The following is an 18,354-nucleotide window of genomic DNA, read 5'->3' as shown; positions in this document are numbered from 1 at the left end:
CTGGAAGCACTGGGGATTTCAACTTACTTTATTGATTCAATATTTACAAGATATATGGCTTATAGCATGAGGTAACATGTGAAGCAACACACAAAATACCCATTGCTTAAGTGAATGAAAGCAGTCACAGCAGTTCTCCCACAAAAGAAAAAAAAAAAAAAGAAGAAAAGCACACAAGCTGAGAGTGGAACTTCTACTTTCCTCAGGGCCTTTCTTTAATGAAATTTTCACAGGAAGACCGGGTGCAACAAAACAGGACTTTGGAAGAACATAACACATACGTGCTACTTCTTTTACCAACTTGTTTTTTGTCACACCCTTCCTATGGAAATTATGTACCAACAAGGCCAAGTAGCCACTCTTTAAATGAAGTGTCAAAAATATCAAAGGCGGAATACTGAGGGAAACGCTACCTCCTTGATAACTGCCTTGTTATCTTATAAAAGACTGAAGTGGTACTTCCCTGCCACCAGTGGCACAGATAAGAAATTTGCATTTAACCTTACTCTGTAAACATTTTGCTAATAAAGACACGCTTCAACCACACTAAAGGCACAACGACAGAGGCAAAGGCATGCTTAAGATTGAAGTGGTACTTCCCTGCCACCAGTGGCACAGATAAGAAATTTGCATTTACCCTACTCTGCAAACATTTTGCTAATAAAGACACGCTTCAACCACACTAAAGGCACAACGATAGAGGCAAAGGCATGCTTCAACCACACTAAAGGTACAATGATAAGAGGCAACATGGAGGAAATAAATTCTCTTCAGCAGTGCGACATCAAAATAAGAACACAGCAAATATATCCAGCTGCCTTCAGTTTTCCCAAGGGTGTAAACATAACTTATATAATTAAAGCTGCATGCTGAATAGAAAAATTAGCCGCCAAAATATTGCATTGTGCCCAATCGATGAGCTAAAATGAGATGAAATATTTGCAAATAGGTTCATCACGCAAAGTAATACTTATTAAATGATTGTAGCATTTGTAATTACCTCTGCACTTACTGCCACTTCTTTCTCAACAGCTTGTTTGCCTCCAACTACAACTTCAAGGCACAAAGGTTTTGAACTACCAGCAACTTTTTCATTCTTAATCACACTTTTGTTCAACACAGTGACAACTCAAGAATATGCATGTTTTTCCTAAAACGAAAAGCAGACCATTTGCAGCATGACAAAGAGGCCACTATTTAGCACCTTTTCCAGAAAAAGCAGAAAAGTTTTTTCCAGGAAAAACATCCATTTTTACTGTGCAGCTAGCCTTGCCATTACGACCCAGCAACACATGCATTTAATGAAATTTCAAAAGTTCAGCGTCGATAGCTCACCCGTGGCAATGCAATGTTGAAGCCTGGCAGCGTTCACTCATACACTCACCACCATCAACTAAGGATTTTGTCCAATCTCTCTCTCTCTCTCTCACACACACACACACACACACACACACACACACACACACACACACACACACACACACACACACACACACACACACACACACACACACGTGCACACACGCACACGCACGCGCACACACACACACACACACACACACACACACACACACACACACACACACACACACACATGCAAAGCTACCATCAGAGCAGATTTAAACCACTTGGGTTTGATCCGGGTACTCCGGTTTCAGTAGCCGAACATCTTATTCCGCTCATTGTAACCAGGCTTAAGTATGATTAAATCTCTGCCATTTCTTTCTTGTTGCCTAGTAAGATCTGGCAATAACAAATTAATTTCTGCTGCTCTAGCTTTGAATTATTAAGCACACGCTCTTACTAATCCTGAGACACTGCTCCCTGGGGTTGACAAGTTGTGCGCTATACTCTGGGACACTTTTTCTTGGCAATGGAGCCAAAGCTACGGAGCCGAGACGCACCATCTTCCTACGCAGCTGAATATAGTCCCTAGTTACATGAGCAATTTCTGCAAAAACAAATTGAAATCATAGCGCTACTTATTTACGGTATATTTTCGATCATGGAACCGATTTTCCAAAATGAAGCTGTTATGTCTAAAACACTTTTCGTGGTTCCACCAGGTTTTCTCGTCCGATGTCTGTCGCGGGTTTTCGAGACGGCCAGACTTTTCAGACAAGATGGCAACAACAGCCTGTTCGGGTTGTTCCAGTTGTTCTAGTTCGTCCACACCGCCAGGGTTGGAAGCGTTTTCACCAGATAAGCTTCGAGTAAAGTTCAAGAGTCGCTGGCTATCCAAGCAAATGAAGAAAATCTGCAACGTCTATGCAGACTGAAAGCCGTGCGTTCGAACTATATGGTGGAGTGACACGTTTAAAGGCGCCCCGCCTCCCTGCCTTTGCGCCCATTGCTAAGAAAAAGTGTCCCCGAGTATGCTCAAAACGCTCAACACGTTGCTAACACAGATTCGATCAAACTTCTGTGTGGACAAGTGGTTGTACAAAGCACTACTGCTAATGTTGTCCATGCAATGGGAATAGTATACAGGATAAAAATCCTGGTGGGAGTGATATTTGATAAAAACTTTGTACAGTGCAAAATCACAGACTTGTAAATGCTCACTCTAGGACAATAAAACAATGGACACACCAGTTTAGAACAGAAGGTTGACGTCTACCTTATTAATTGATGCATGCAGTGTCAAATGGTTGAACTGACCAACTCACATTTAGGAATCCACATGCCACTGTGCTTTTTCCAGCAGAAATGCGCACCTAAGCTCCACCTTTAAGGATAAGATGCGATAGCGTTAATGACTCCTGCTTGCTGGCTCCCATTGTGGATCCTTGTTTGCGTACATGTACTTTGCCATTCACTTAATTATCATTTTTTTAATTTGCGTATCTATCATTTCACATCTAATCAGCACAGAGGTGAAAAATACCATGTTATATGAAAGACCACCCAACGTAGATGTAAACCACCATTTTAACCAAGCCAGACGAACGTGCCTGCACAGCCTAGGGGAAACATATTTAACTCTGGATCCAAAGGTTATGGAGGGCTCAATTCTGACTACACCCACCCATCTAAAATGCAAAGCCCAAACTGGCAGCACCTCCCAGTATGGCCATGTCACTTGCCATGTCACCTTCCAGAGCCATGCCCATGATTTTTCGCTCACAAAGCCAATGCCGGATTTTTGTAGAGAACAGGGCGTAAAGTGCTACTGTTATGCTGAATGAATTAGCACCATATTAAGAACATATGCACAAGACATATACACACAATATTCTGAATTTTTGGAAGCTCACTCCTTATTCTCTTCGCTTTAGCTTTCTTTGTGCATGCAGCAACTGGGAACAGACTATGTAATGAAAATTGGCAGATATGAGAGCCACGGTCAATCCCTCGGTGCCTTCATGTACTGAAAAATATTGTGCTAATGAATTCACAGCAGTATCAAAGCCACCAAATGCCAGTGTATACTACCAGTTCAAGGACAATGAAATAACATATCACTAACTTCTTCCATCAAAGTTGTTTCAAAACTGTTCCTTCCTTATCTCCCAACTTTCTTAGGTCTATGATATCTGAAGATCTGAACAGAGTACCTTCACAACTGCACTCAGCTTGGCATTGTTGAAGACTCTTAAGTTTACACAAAAGTAAAAGACATGGTGTTTTAGCAAGTGAATTTTTCAATTTATGCGAAACAGACTAAATGTTCCCATTTTAAGCAGCATACCTGGGAATTTTGTTCAAGTATGTTCTCACTAGGCCCTGCCACATTTGTAGCACCCTAGCACACACATACATTTTACACTAAAAGACAATCTGGTTAAAAAAAGCTAAAAAAGCTCACATTTTCATTCTGACTTCCTTTGAGCATCAGCAGGAAAACCCTGTACATGACTAGTAATAAAGATGCAGGGGCATGCAGACATTCCCTTCTCCAACTAGTCAGTTCACTGTACCCAAGGGTAATATAGAAAATGTGTAAAAGCAGGCAGAATCCTCGTATCAATTTTTAGAGCACAAATTCACTTAAAACAATTAAACATGAGATCAGGACAAGAGTATAACAGCAGCAGCAGGTCGTGATTTCCTAAGGCAGCAATCATCAATCAATGATCTCGAGTCGCATCTGGTTGTGAAAATAATCAACAATGGCACGAATAATCCGTTTCTTGATATGAATATCACCACACAGAAGAGCCATCAACTCCACAACATCTGCAACTTCAATGTCAGCAAAAGCTCTTTGCACAGCAGCAACAAGTTCATCCTTTTGGTCATCAGACATGTTGCTGATGATCTCAGTAGCAGATATGAACTTATCCCGCATGAGCACTGCTGCCACACAGCCACCAAGGGCACCACCTGCAGTGAAGACATATAGCGTGAACCACTTTCAGCTTGCCAAAGCCCTAACCTGAAATAACTGCAGCACTACAGTGTAAACTACTGAATGATACAAGACAGATGCTTGCTTTAATGTACAAATGTAGGTGGAAAAAGGCAAGGGTATGCTGGTCTACAGAAATTCTTTTTGCAAACAAGAAGAGGAAAATGTGAAGAGCAAACATGCAAGAGCACAATTTTATCAAACCAATGTTCAATAATCACAGTCCCTATGACAGGTTCAAAAAAAAAATATTAAAAAAAAAATACTTGAAGACTACATAAAAAATAATAATAATAAAAAAAAAAGAACGGTTTTGAGGAAAGAAAGGGCTGCAGTAATAATCTCACTCCTCGGTGGACACCCAAGCCACACCAGGAGGGAAGGGATGAAGGATTGGTTTGGTTTATGGGGTTTAACATCCCAAAGTGACTCAAGGTTATGAGAGACGCCGTAGTGGAGGGCTCCGAAAATTTTGACCACTGGGGTTCTTTAGCATGCACTGACATCACACAGCACACGGGCACCTTGCCTTTCGCCTCCATCGAAAGCGGCCACCGTGGCCGGGATTCGATCCCGCATCCTTGGGCACAGTAGTCGAGCACCCTAACCACTGCACTATTAAGGCGGGGTAAAAGAGATGAAGGAAAAAGAGAGAAAAAGGTGCCATAGTGGAAGGCTCCAGAATGAGTTCAACCATCTGGTGTTCACAAATCTAGGTGCTGGCTTGCAGAAAAGCAAGGCAGCATTCATAATAAAAAATTCATAAAACCGGAGGAACACAAAATTATCGCATAAAAACAAGCAGCATGAAGGTATTCCACAATTTCATAACTACAAGTGCTGACACATGTCTAGTTAAGCAAACTAAGGGAAAGTAAGTTGTACTAATTGCTGTACATGTGCCGTTATGCTTGGTACCAGCACTTTATGCAGTCAGACTTCTGTATTATCCAGTGTGAACTTAGTGGCTCTGAAATGTCATCTCAGTAATTGAAAAGCAGAGTTTCCTACAGCATGTCAGTATGTATCAAGCTCTAGGCCATGGCACATGTGATGGCTGAAAGGTGTGAGCACCAGTAGTCGCTGCTGGTGTACTGTAGACCATACAGAGTATGATACACATTTCTTCTGTATGTAACCCCCGCATGCACCAGCTTTACACGTGGTCATGTAAGAGCAGACATAATATATAAATATGCAGCCGGCTACTACTAGAGCAGTACATACTACCTCAAATGCACACAGATGACAACAGACCCTTTAGCATAGTGCATACTGCTATAACTTATGTGCCGTGTACTGCCAGTGTCCACGTGCTGACTGGAAAAGACAAGAAAGGCTTATGCGCAGCTGGCATCCTCAAGTCAATCTTTGCATGTGCATTCACAGGGAGCACCATGCAGTAAGCGGTGCTCCCTCCACCTCCAAATTTGTTTATTTTTTTGCCAGCAGGAAAACTATTTACCAATAACTGACTGCAAACAAAAGTACCTGGAGATGTGCTTGTAGAAAAAATTGGTATTGTCAGTAAAAAAGTAAAATAAGTTAAATGGTATAGCCAGCAAAGGAAAAGGCAAGTGGAAATTGATTTCCAAGATTTCCTAATCACAAGTTTGGATGATCTATATGCACAGTTTATTGTACAAATCTCAAAACATTGGTTGGTTTACTGTTTTAGAAGCATTTCAAAGGTGCTTAATTCAAATGGCATTTTTGGTAGTCATAGTTTCAGTTGTCTTCCACGACATACTTGCAGGAAGACAACTGAAGGTTACACTTAATCAGGGAAAAATAATTTTCAAAAGCAGTCGATAAAATAAATGAGTAATTTCAGCACTAGTGGTCCCAGCACCAATGCACAAATGCAGAACAACGCCACTGTGCAACCTTAGCAGCAAAAAACATGCAAGAGCTGTTTAGCAACTCTGTAAGCTACCTCTCTTCTTCTCAACTGTCTGAGCATTCAACAGCAGATACCTTTTCACAATGCGATAGCATGCACATGGCATGGAGAGAATAAACATTATCATATGCTTTCCACTAATACCTGTCAGTACTTCAGTAAGTTTCTGTAATAAACCATAAAATATGGGCCGTAAGGGTTGCAAGCTATGCAAGCTAAGCAAGCTGGCTTTATTAATATAAGTGGTTCAAGCCCGAACGGACAGAGAACAAGGAGAATGAAGACATGAAATCCCAGCATTCTGCACCTTTGTTCTTATTTTCTGTCTGAGTATCCTTGTGTTAGTCCCATGCCACTTATTAAAAATTCAGCCTTTCAAGTTCTAACACACAACTATGACTTGGATTAAGTATATGTGAATCTTGCATAATTTAAATAAAAATCTAAGCCCTCAGAAGCTGAAAACACGTCACAACAGTGTTATACTACTACATTACTATAATGATATGTTTCCACATCACACCATATATACAGAAAATTTTTTTCCTATTCCACATTTAGCTACTAGTAAGCAGTGCACCAAGGCACTAAAGCAAATGGGTTACACTAGGAGAAAAAGAAAAAAGAACCCCTGACTGACACAGTAAACTAACCGACCAGCCAACTGATCCTATGTGTAGTTTTGTGGATGTCAGTCCTGACTTTGTGCATATTAATACTCGAGCGTGAGAACTTTTATGAGAGAGGGGGCAGAGATGTTGGCTACAGGAAGGTCTCTCTGACCTTTTATTCCAGACTAAGGGATAGGGAAAGGAAAAAAAAAAAAAAAAAGAGAACGGCAGCAAGCAAGTGTAAGTGACAGGTTTGATGATGTCATAACGTAATTAGCTATTGCAGGGTACAAGGACCCATGTATGTTTGTTAAGGTTAGCATGTTACTTGCGTGTAAGAGTAAATCACACACACATGGTTCAGAGAGCAGTGTTCCCGCCTGTCTTACATACACACTAGAGTAATGCTTTCATTAGGCTGTTTTAGCCATCCCAAGATGAATTTGGTAGCAGAGCCTAGAATTTTCTCAATTTCAGTGATTTCCTTGGTGGTGAACCTTCCTGACACAGCGGCGTGACATGGCTGACTGGCTGCGGCCACAGATGCTGCATGATGTTAGAAACTGACGACAGGCATTTTTTCAACTGCTATATTTGTAGGTGTATGACACGTAAGAAAGCAATTCGCCAGAAAGGGCTCTCCAACTTAAAAGTGCAATTGTGGGTTCTCTGCTACATGCAGAAATGTATTATTTCCTTAGATGCTCATGACAATACAAGCTAGCAATTTAGTGAGTTTATATGCTATGCTCACAAAGTGTTTCACGGCTCCTTTAAGTGCTGCATACCATTCAGTGACATAAGAACAATTTTAAAGGCATTAGCATTAATGAAATTCACAACCTGCTCAGTTATCCACAATCTCTTTGCCCATAACATATGTGCTTAGCACCTGAGGGAATTTAATGAAGGGTTGAACATTTAAAAAAAATTTTTTTTTGAACTTTGGCAGGCATTTTTTTTACCTGTTTATTTTAGAACACTTTTTTTTTTGCAAATATTATTTTCAATGAATGAATTGTTGATTTTGGCAGTGATGTAATGCAGCTATCCTAAGAGGTCAAAACCACCTCCAAATTTGTTTATTTTTTTTGCCAGCATGAAAACTATTTACCAATAACTGACTGCAAACAAAAGTAGCTGGAGATGTGCTTGTAGAAGAAATTGGTATTGTCAGTAAAAAAGTAAAATAAGTTAAATGGTATAGCCAGCAAAGGAAAAGGCAAGTGGAAATTGATTTCCAAGAAATAGATCGATATGTTACCATTTGGTTGTCACGCTGGGTTAGGTGTGAAGGGATCACATGATCTGCGTCTTAATGGCACCTATGAAACTGCCTTTAAATTATCATGGTAGTCAGAACATGACCCTATTTTGCAATGCCTAAGCACAGTTTAGTGTCAGTGTCGCACATACAAATGATAAATCTACTTAACAAACAAACGGTGTTTAACTAACAGGGGGTGGAAGGTGGCATCTTTCTGCAGAGATATGTAAGCTAACAGGACAATACCTCAAAATGCACAACTATGCTGCTTATCCAACAATACCACTGTTGCATCACAGGCCTGGCTTCCTTACTAAGTTCATTTCCATTTGGATGGAGTGCAAATGTAATCAACAGCCAAATAGTTATGGCTTGCATGCCAAGTATACTGACCCTTCATTAAAACCAAATCTGGAAAACTGAATTTGGTACACCTTTATTTTTTCTTTTCTTTTCGGTGTAAGCTAAGAAATCCAACACAATAGCGGCCCACTTGTATGTATGACAAGTGCAATTCAGCACACCCCACTACACGATTTCTAACAGTAAAAGTGCAATTGGTTGATTTCTGGCCAACGTTTGAATGGCTGGGATATATGAGGATTACTATCTAAATAAAAAAACTGGTTTTAACATTTACATTCAGGCTAGCAAAAGGCACAGTCTGTCAAAAACGTTCAGTCTACCAAGTTTTCTCTGGGCTTGTTATAATGCTCCTGTGGCACTCCTGGCTCTCCCATGCTCTGGAGAGATGGAGATGATAGTTTCCCACTCACACTTTAAGATATGGTGCCATTGGCAGTTCAAAATGAGGTTTCTGAGGAAGTGGAAATTGCACAAATTTTGTATTCAAGGTACAAATCAAAAAGTTAGATGGCCATGCAATACAAAAGTTGTTCCAATGAAGTAGTGATTGACGAACAGTTAGAAACCTTCCAGCGCAATGTACAACCCATGCGTCCCATTACCTTTCTTGTGTCCGTGTATGTTTTCGCACCTTGAACATAAAATGAACAATGCACAACAATTTTACCATTACTGCAGAAAGCAGTGAAGCTTACAATTCAGATGAAAACCTAAACAAGAAGCAAGCTAGATATGATAACTACTGTGAATTAGCGGAATGAAAAATAAGCCTTTTCATACCGATAGCACCCCACCTTGTCCTTTCTCCCTGTCGCTCCCCTTTAATTTCCTCTCACCATTCACACGATGATTTTTATTTAATTGCCGCAGCACAGGTGCCTCCGTGCTTGATGGCAGATGCTGCAGCTGAAAAAAAGTCTTTTTCTTTGTTTCATATTATTCATTAAAGAGCCACATACTACTACTACACCAACAGCCAGTAATTAGTTATTAACAGAAACATGTTCACATTAATGCACCACACAGCATACGACAAGGGTACTGCAGATAGGCAAATACTGAAACTATGTACCCAGATTTGAAGACATTCACAGGTTTTCCTGAAACGAAACCTTGGACACTGGTCACACGTACAGTGCAACTGTTTGTACAGGTATGGGCTGGGCAATATGCTCTTATAAGTCGAGGCTTGCAGGAATCGATGATAAAGAAGTAGTAAGCTTACAGGAAGTAAACCTAGAGGCCAAGCCTGCCAAAGCAATTTTCCCAGATATAACTAACCTGGCGTCACAACCTCTGCCCTCCGCATAGCCACGTGTTCTGGTATTGAATCAGCTTTGTGCTGAAACTTGGCCTTCCCTTTACATCTAAAGGCACATCAATTCAGCAAAGTGTAGAAGAACATGCACTCAGGCTTTAGTGTGAAATATGAGGAACAGGGGACCAGGCCATTCAAACTTAGTCTTATCCAAGAGTTCCTTCCAGAAAAATGTTTTGGATACCCTTAATACTTCAAAGGCAACTGAAAACAAATGAAAGGAAAGGTGCAAGAAACAAGTTGCAATAAGCAAAACTAACAAAAACAGAACAAGAGGGTGCACTTAGAATGACTTTTGTTTGACCACAGGTGCAGAGAAGCAGGCGATGTAGGTATGTGGTGTATGGCAAGAGTTGGATGAAAGCAGAGGCATGAACACAACTAACGATCCCTTACAGCAGTGAACATAAAAGGGAAGATGGCCCCAAAACACAGCAAAGGCTGGCAGTCTATTATAGGGAAGCTTCATAATAAACACCATAAAGCATTTCATTCTTTGACCTAGTCTGGATACATAACATGAAAATTTTTTTTTTAATATTTATCACAGCTCCTTTAGTGAAAGAAAGCTAGAAAATACTGCATAAGAACATGCCTACAATGCCATTGAAGAAATAGAGGTGGTAAGGATTGGCAGCAGTAACTAAGTGTACTTTGCATGCCACATCCCAGTATGAAGTTTAAGTTGTGTTGTACCAAATGCAGCGTAAACGTGTTTTGTGAAAAACGATTCCCAAACATTTCGAGTTGATCATCACTTAACATTTCTTGGACTTTCCTTTTAGTTGCGGTGAACAGCTTTACAAAATAATGAGGAAAACAATTATAAAGTCACAAGCACCGATGGACAGAAAATTGGTTTTAACCAGTCATATATGTCATGATTGCCCAACAAAATAAAGCCACAGGTACTGCAGCAAAACCCCTCGTGCGCGCATTAAATGACACTACTATAAGCATGTAACTTATGTCATTATTTGTTTAAAATAGCAAAAACAAGCACTAATTTTTTTTCTTACTCGCTGCGGTAGCTCAGTGATTAAGACACTCGGTTACTGAACCACAGAGCCCAGGTTCCAACCCGACCAAGGCAGTCGCGTTTCGATGGAAGCGAAACGCGAAGGCGTCCGCGTGCTGTGCGACGTCAGTTCACGTGAAAAATCCGCAAGTGATCGACATTATTAGGAAGCTTTCCATTATGGCACCTCTTTCTCTCTTCTTTCAATACCACCTTCCTCCCTTCCCTTAGGGTGCGGTTCAGATGTACTCACGGATTGAAATAGGACACTCGGAGCGCGTGGCCGTCGCTGCATGCAAGGCAGTGTGGTAAACAACAGGCCGGCTTATTGGCGAACGGAAGGATCAGTTCTGCTTTTTAGATGTTCTCCCCCTCGCGCTATACCACAATGCAGCACCTTGGTTCCATGAGCATCCACGGGCGGCGCTGGATGCAGCGACGGCCACGCGCTCCGAGTGTCCTATTTCAATCCGTGAGTACTGTACACAAAGGCATGCAATTCGTGACGTCAAATGCAGCCTGAAGGCTTTGGATACACAGCCTTGTTACTGCTGGCGCGGCACAAAAACAAAATGCTGACGCTGGAATGGCTAACAACGCACTACGTATGTGAAAGGCGGGGCTTTGGCGCGCAAGCGGATCTAGAGAATTTTGACCCAGGCACGATGATACTTATGCGTGAGAAAGTAAAGCATGCCGTTAGCTGAAGTGTCTGGCTTAAAACTGGACAAAATATGTTCATAAAATAGCACGCGAAGTTGAAGCGTCCTTGTCATTATTTACAACATCAAACACGCCCAGCTTTCGACTTCACTGCAATACTGATAGAATTTGCTAGAAAACTCACCAACAGCTAAACCAACCGGTCCCATGAGGACAGCAGCTGCCATTGCGCTCGCGCCAGTGATGAGTCCTCCTTTAGCTGAATGCTTCAGCGTCACTCTTAACTTTTCTTCGTTTGAAAGTATGCAAAGAACATCCAACATTTCGTCCCTTTTGACAGGCATTCCGGATATTACTGTGCTAGTAAAAGCAGGTGGTTCCAGATGCTGTGGCCGGGTCCACTTGTACTGAAGAAGAAACAAGGAAAACTCGAATAAATGCTCGTTACACACTCAGAATTACTATGACGCAGCGAGATATAATTCGCCACTTCAAGGAAAACTAGCGCGACGTGGCGTAGCTAAAAAATGCCGCTACGCCTTGATGAACCTTGCAAAAAACGATGCGCTGAAAAACTACTCACTGCAGGGAATAGAGGTGCACACCGCACTGCTTAATGCGACTTACCACCACAGTAACCAAAACACAGACAAACCGTACAAAGCCGCCGCCGCGCTAGCCCAGCAGTAGCAAGGTGTAAACAAGCGCCATGTGATTGCTTCCGCGGCTGCTTTGCTTGGCTTCATTTGGCTATTTGCGTGGCTAGATGACGAACTGCGGTAGGATTCAAGGTTCAAAGGTTCAAACCACGGTTATAAACCAACACCGTGTTTCGATTCCATGTATATTCCTATGGACGCTAATCCTATTTTTCACCCCCAGTCGGCTGCGACTCCGCGAGCACCCCCTTTGTTTGTAAACACGGTGTTGGTCTATAGTGGGAACCACGGTGGTTCAAGCCCATGGAGGAAGGAAAATACTTCCTCCATGTTCAAACCATAGCCTATGGCCTATGTTCAAATAGGAGGTCGTGACGGTCGCGATTCAAAGATTCAAACGCCCTGCAAGGATTCTGCTAGGGGGTCCCTGGTGGTACTATCGTGGTTGTTCAAAGGGGAATTAGACGGTGTGGGGTAGTTAGTGCTGAGGTATGCCGCTCATATCCCATTCCTGCATAGCTAGCCTTGGCTGCGGAGCCACGGAAGGTTGTCCGGAGGTATAGTAGTACGTGCCGTCGGGACCAAAGGAATCTAGTAACGTTGGTCGGGACCAGGACCGAGGACAACATGTGATGTGGGCTCGGGAAACGTAATGAAATATCTGAACAAAAAGTGCAAAGTTGACCGTACGAGCCAGAATTGGCTCATTGCATATGTGAGTCAGTTCTCTAATAAATGGAAACACATATGGGAGACGAAGGACAGCGTACGGTACGACGCTGACAAACGTCAGCTTTGTGCTTCGATCAACTCCTGCGTGCTTCCGGTCGTTTAATTATTCCCGTGGGCTGACGGTACGCAAAGCTTACCGTGATCCGCGATCCGCTACTGGGATCCGCCACCGCGCGTTCCACTGCGCATGCCCAGACCCCCCTTGACGCCGACAGATGGCGCCACATACTGGATGTCGGCACAGAGACCTGCCGCGTCGGGACCAATCAGCTTGACCGCCCCGCCCACGCGCGGTAGAGAGCCACGGTGGCGGATCGCGGATCACGGTAAGCTAAATCTCTCTGATTTAGCACACCGTGATCCGCGATCCGCTACCGTGGACCGCCACCGCGCGTTCCATTGCGCATGCCCAGATCACTTCGATGCCGATAGATGGCGCCACATATTTGATGTCGGCACATTGACCTGGCGCATCGGAACCAATCAGCTTGAACGCCCCGCCCACGAGCGGTAGAGTGTCACGGTGGCGGATCGCGGATCACGGTATGCTAAATCTCTCTAATAGAGAGATTTAGCACACCGTGATCCGCGATCCGCTACCGTGGACCGCCACCGCGCGTTCCATTGGGCATGCTCAGATCACTTTGATGCCGATAGATGGCGCCACATACTTGATGTCGGCACATTGACCTGGCGCATCGGAACCAATCAGCTTGAACGCCCCGCCCACGAGCGGTAGAGTGTCACGGTGGCGGATCGCGAATCACGGTATGCTAAATCTCTCTAACATGATTAAAGCGTTTATTGCACAGAGTAAACAACATCTAAATAAAAGCAGAATCCGTTTTGCTGAAAGAATTTGCAGAAGCTGGACATGCTGATACAGGCTGTTGCTGGTCACGTATATGCCGCTCCTCACTACTTAATGTTTATTATGTGTCAGGTTTCGCAGTGATAGACCGCGGGGATCTCCGCTCTCATGCACCAGTCAGCGTTTGAAAAGAACAGCTCATATGCAGATGATGATTGCAGCCTCTTTTACAGATTCTCCGTGCCGAAGTTCACCAAAACATGCGTAAGCACATATATCTTTCGGTCTTGATCAGATGAGCTTTTGCTCGATACAATATTATACTGCATATAATAATGGATTGTTTTGGAGCGTATGCACATCTTGTTATTTCTTGCATCTTTTATATATATATATATATATATATATATATATATATATATATATATATATATATAATTGGTGTGTGCGCTGATCATGGAGGAAGAGTTTTTTTCTTCCTCCATGGCGCTGATCGCGCAGGAAGACTTGCTGAGCCGTTTGGAGTCTGGGTCCTTGGGTATACTCCTGCCCCAAAATGCTCGCCTTTCACTTCTTAATATATGGAGCGATACTCACTATACTGATCAGGTAAGTCCAATTAGCACAGATTTTGTTCGATACGACAATATGCTGCAAATAACAACTGTTTCTGGAGCGCGCGTATGCGCGTCTAATTGTTACTATGTACATTTTTGTTTTGTAATCAATGTGCGCGCATTTTGCTCTGATTGCGCAGAAAGACGTGCTAAGCCGATTTGGAAACGAGCTGCGGCGGTGGAATTAGCTCTTTTCGCTGCAGTCCGAGGTATCCAAATAGTTGCTATAGATTTTTACCTTTCTGATCCATTGCCACTGTCCTGTGGTGTCCCGCAAGGCAGCATTTTGGGCGTTTTCCTCTTTAATATATCTGTGAATGACATTTTAACTGCCCCAAAACGCTCGTCTTCCACTTCTTCATGTCGAGGTGCATGCACTAGACATGTATACCGATCAGGTAAGTTAAATTAGCGCCGATTTTCTTCGATGCGACAATGTACTGCAACTGATTGTTTTGAGACTTATGCGCATCTTTTTACTGTAAATGCATATTTTGTAATTGGTGTGCGCACCTTTCGCTGATCGTGCAGAAAGATGGTATCAGCCGATCTGGAAACGCTGCGACAGTGGAAGCTCGTTTCGCCGAAGCCTGAGGTCCTTGGTCTCCTCTACACTAAAACGCTGGCCTTTCACTTTTTCATGGCGGTGCACTTGCCGGACAGGTACTAGCGCTGATTTTGTTCGGGAAATTCGATTATCCGACTCACATCGATTGGACGCATGCAACCCAGTTAAATATGCCCAATGTTATCACTGATATAAATATTGCAGCACCCCTCGCCATATGCGATCAGACGCTGTACAAGCATCATCGCTGCTGCCAAGCCGAAGCTCGTGCCAGGATTGAGTACAAGATTTATGCGAAGTGTATTTTTTATTTTCATTTTTATTTCTTTATTTATTTATTTTTTTTTTGCTGCTGCAATGATGCCTATGCTTGGAAATTGATGATTGAATGATGCGGCATGCTGACAATTGGTGAATGTGCCAAGGCGTTCATTTTGGGGATTTTGCAATTACATATATGTGGTGCCCCCTTCATGGATCACTGCCTTGTCGTGGCGGAGGGGCTTGCGAAACTCGATGAAGTCGTGAGCTTTGCTGTGTAGGGCCACCCAAGATAGACAGGTCACGGCAGAGAGTTCTGACAAAATGTGATTCACTGGAGAAGGTAATGGCAACCCACTCCGGTATTTCCTGCCAAGAAAACCCTATGGCCAGTCACTATACCATTAATGATATGGCGCCGGAAGATGAGCCCCCCAGGTTGGAAGGCGTCCCACATGTTACTGGGGATGAACAAAGGGCGATTCCTAGTAGCTCCAGGACGAATGAAGCGGCTGGGCTAAAGCCAAAAGGACGCTCAGTTGTGGATGTGTCGGGAAGCGACCGGAAAGTCCGATGTTGCAAGGAGATATATCACATAGCAACATGGAATGTAAGATCTATGACGCAAGGTAAACTGGACGTCGTCAAGCGAGAAATGGACAGATTGAACATTGATATCTTGGGTATCAGCGAGCTCAAGTGGACCGGAATGGGAGAATTTAACTCCGGCGACCATTATGTCTTTTTTTGTGGGCACGAATCCAAGAGAAGGAATGGGGTCGCTCTCGTAGTAAACAGAAGAATGGGTAAAGCAGTGCTAGGGTACAACCCCAAAAACGACCGAATGATTTCACTTCGGATCCAAGGTCAGCCTTTCAACATAACAGTTATCCAAGTCTATGCACCGACCACTGCTACTGAAGAAGCTGACATTGAGAGATTTTATGCGGACCTACAATGCCTTTTAGACCGCACCCCGTCATCAGACGTCGTTTTTCTCATAGGAGACTGGAATGCTAAGGTCGGGAGTGAAGAAATATCCGGAATTATAGGCAAGTTCGGTCTTGGCGAGCCAAATGAAGCTGGGCAGAGGCTAGTACAGTTTTGTCAAGAAAACAACCTGACCATAGCGAATACTCATTTTTAACAGCCCAAGAGGCGCCTGTACACATGGACTTCACCGGACGGTCTGTACAGGAATCAGATCGATTATATTCTTTGCCGGCAGAGATGGAGAAGCGCTATACAAGCAGTAAAAACAAGGCCTGGGGCCGATTGTGGCACCGATCATCAGCTTCTTGTTGCCAAAATTAAGCTTCGATTGAGGAAAACGCAGAAAACTAGAAGGACTTTTGTATCGTATATAGCACGGCGGGGCCCTCGCATCAGCAGCGTGTGTGACGCGGCCGATATCTGTATCGCAATCGAGGCATGCTGGCGAGGGAACACTCCCTCTCCTCCTCAGTGTATAAGCAGCCGGCTGATCAATAAACGGGCATTCTTTCTGCTCCCCTTGCTCGGTGCATCTGGTCACGCTTCGTCCGCGGAACACAACGATACATGGTGTCAGAAATGGGATGAGCGTCGACGTCCGGTCTGGGTGAACCAAAGATACCACTGCAAGATCGGCCCAATGGATTTCCTGAAGCCACCAACACCGCTGAGCTCGGCCGGGGAAATTGCCAAGAACTGGCAAGCATTCAAGCAAAGGTTCGAATTTTTCCTCGCCGCATCAGAACCAACCGACAAGCCTCGATCAGAGTCGTGCAAGGCGGCACTTCTACTGAGTGTGGCAGGCGAGGAAGCCATCGAGATCTTCAACACGTTCAGCTTCGGCGAGGGCGAGAGCAAGAGTGACTACGCTACGGTCATTAGGAAGTTTGATGCGTACTGTGCGGCTCAGCAGAACGAAGTGCATGAGCGTTACGTCTTCCGCACGCGAGTCCAGGCCCCTGGTGAGTCGTTTGAACCTTTTCTACGAGACTTAAAAACCCAGGCACGAGCATGCAACTTCGGCTCTCAGATGGAGGCAATGATCAGGGACCAAATTGTTTTTGGTACAAATGACGAGAAAGTTCGGGAAAGTTTGCTGCGTGACACCACACTGACGCTACAGAAGGCTGAACAGACTGCTAAAGCAGCTGAAGTGGCAGCTGAGCAAAAGAAAGTATGGACACGGGAGGAAAGCCACATTGATGCGATGCACAAGGAACACTTGTGTAGACAAAGAGGGTTGCCCAGACGTAACACTTGTCGTAACTGCGGACGTATGCACGCGCCACGAAGCTGTCCGGCATTCGGAAAAACATGCCGGAAGTGCCAACGACCTAATCATTTTGCTATCTGCTGCAGAAAGGCTGCCGAGGTTGGCGAACTTCACGGCGCAGAAGATAACTTCGACATTTTGGATGTATCGCGCAGCGTGGCAAGCCAACACGACTGGACAGTGCGTGCCCAAATCAAGAACATGCCGTTCGAATTCAAGGTAGATACAGGAGCGCAAGCAAATCTACTACCCTTGGGATGCTACCGTAAAATTCGCCCCAAGCTGCCCCTGAAACCCAGCAGCACGGTGTTGCGCTCCTACAGCGGCGGTGTGATCAAGCATGAGGGTGTCATTCGTACAGAAGTAGCACTGGGTGACCGCTGTGCTGTCCTCGATTTCTTCGTGGTGTCCAAGGGGCGTCAGGCCATTTTGGGCCTACATGCCAGCGAGACGCTGGGACTCGTGTCACGCGTACATACAGTTTCACATAATAGCTCCGAGGAGATTACAAAGACGTTTCGCCACTTGTTCACAGGAACCGGGTGCGTGGAAAGGATCTATCGGATGGTTCTGCGTGACGATGCTACGCCAGTAGTCCAAACAGCCCGGCGAGTACCGCTGGCCCTCCAGGAGCCCCTTCGAGAAGAACTAGCGCGCATGAGCGCGCCGGCATTATTGCCAAGATCACAGAGCCCACAGACTGGGTAAGCCCATTGGTCATTGTGAGAAAAAAAGACGGGAAGATTAGAGTATGTATCGACCCGAGGCGAATTAACCAGTGTATCAAGAGGGAACATTACACAATGCCGCGACGCGAGGACATCGAGGTAGAGTTAGCAGGTGCTAAAGTTTTCTCGCGCCTTGACGCAAACTCCGGGTTCCATCAAATTCCGTTGGACGACGACACCTCCCGGATTTGCACCTTTGCAACGCCATTCGGGCG

The 18,354-nt window shown here is 44.1% G+C and overlaps 1 protein-coding gene across 1 annotated transcript; it reads right to left on the bottom strand.

Moving 5' to 3' along the window:
* Positions 1 to 1,526: 1,526 nt before the first annotated feature.
* On the bottom strand, positions 1,527 to 12,228 carry LOC146205447 (protein C19orf12 homolog). The gene is made up of 3 exons (XM_084590126.1): positions 12,081 to 12,228; positions 11,682 to 11,904; positions 1,527 to 4,326 (listed from the first exon to the last, which is right to left on the bottom strand). Exons 2-3 carry the CDS (start codon positions 11,839 to 11,841, stop codon positions 4,067 to 4,069), a joined length of 420 nt encoding a protein of 139 aa, XP_084446252.1. The 5' UTR covers positions 11,842 to 11,904; positions 12,081 to 12,228; the 3' UTR covers positions 1,527 to 4,066.
* Between the last annotated feature and the right edge of the window lie 6,126 nt (positions 12,229 to 18,354).

The sequence above is a fragment of the Amblyomma maculatum genome, chromosome 1, assembly GCF_055883805.1.
Source record: "Amblyomma maculatum isolate TAMU_Amacu chromosome 1, ASM5588380v1, whole genome shotgun sequence".
NCBI lineage: Eukaryota > Metazoa > Arthropoda > Arachnida > Ixodida > Ixodidae > Amblyomma > Amblyomma maculatum.
Note: the sequence above shows the minus strand (reverse complement) of the source record. Positions and strands in the feature narration are given on the sequence as shown.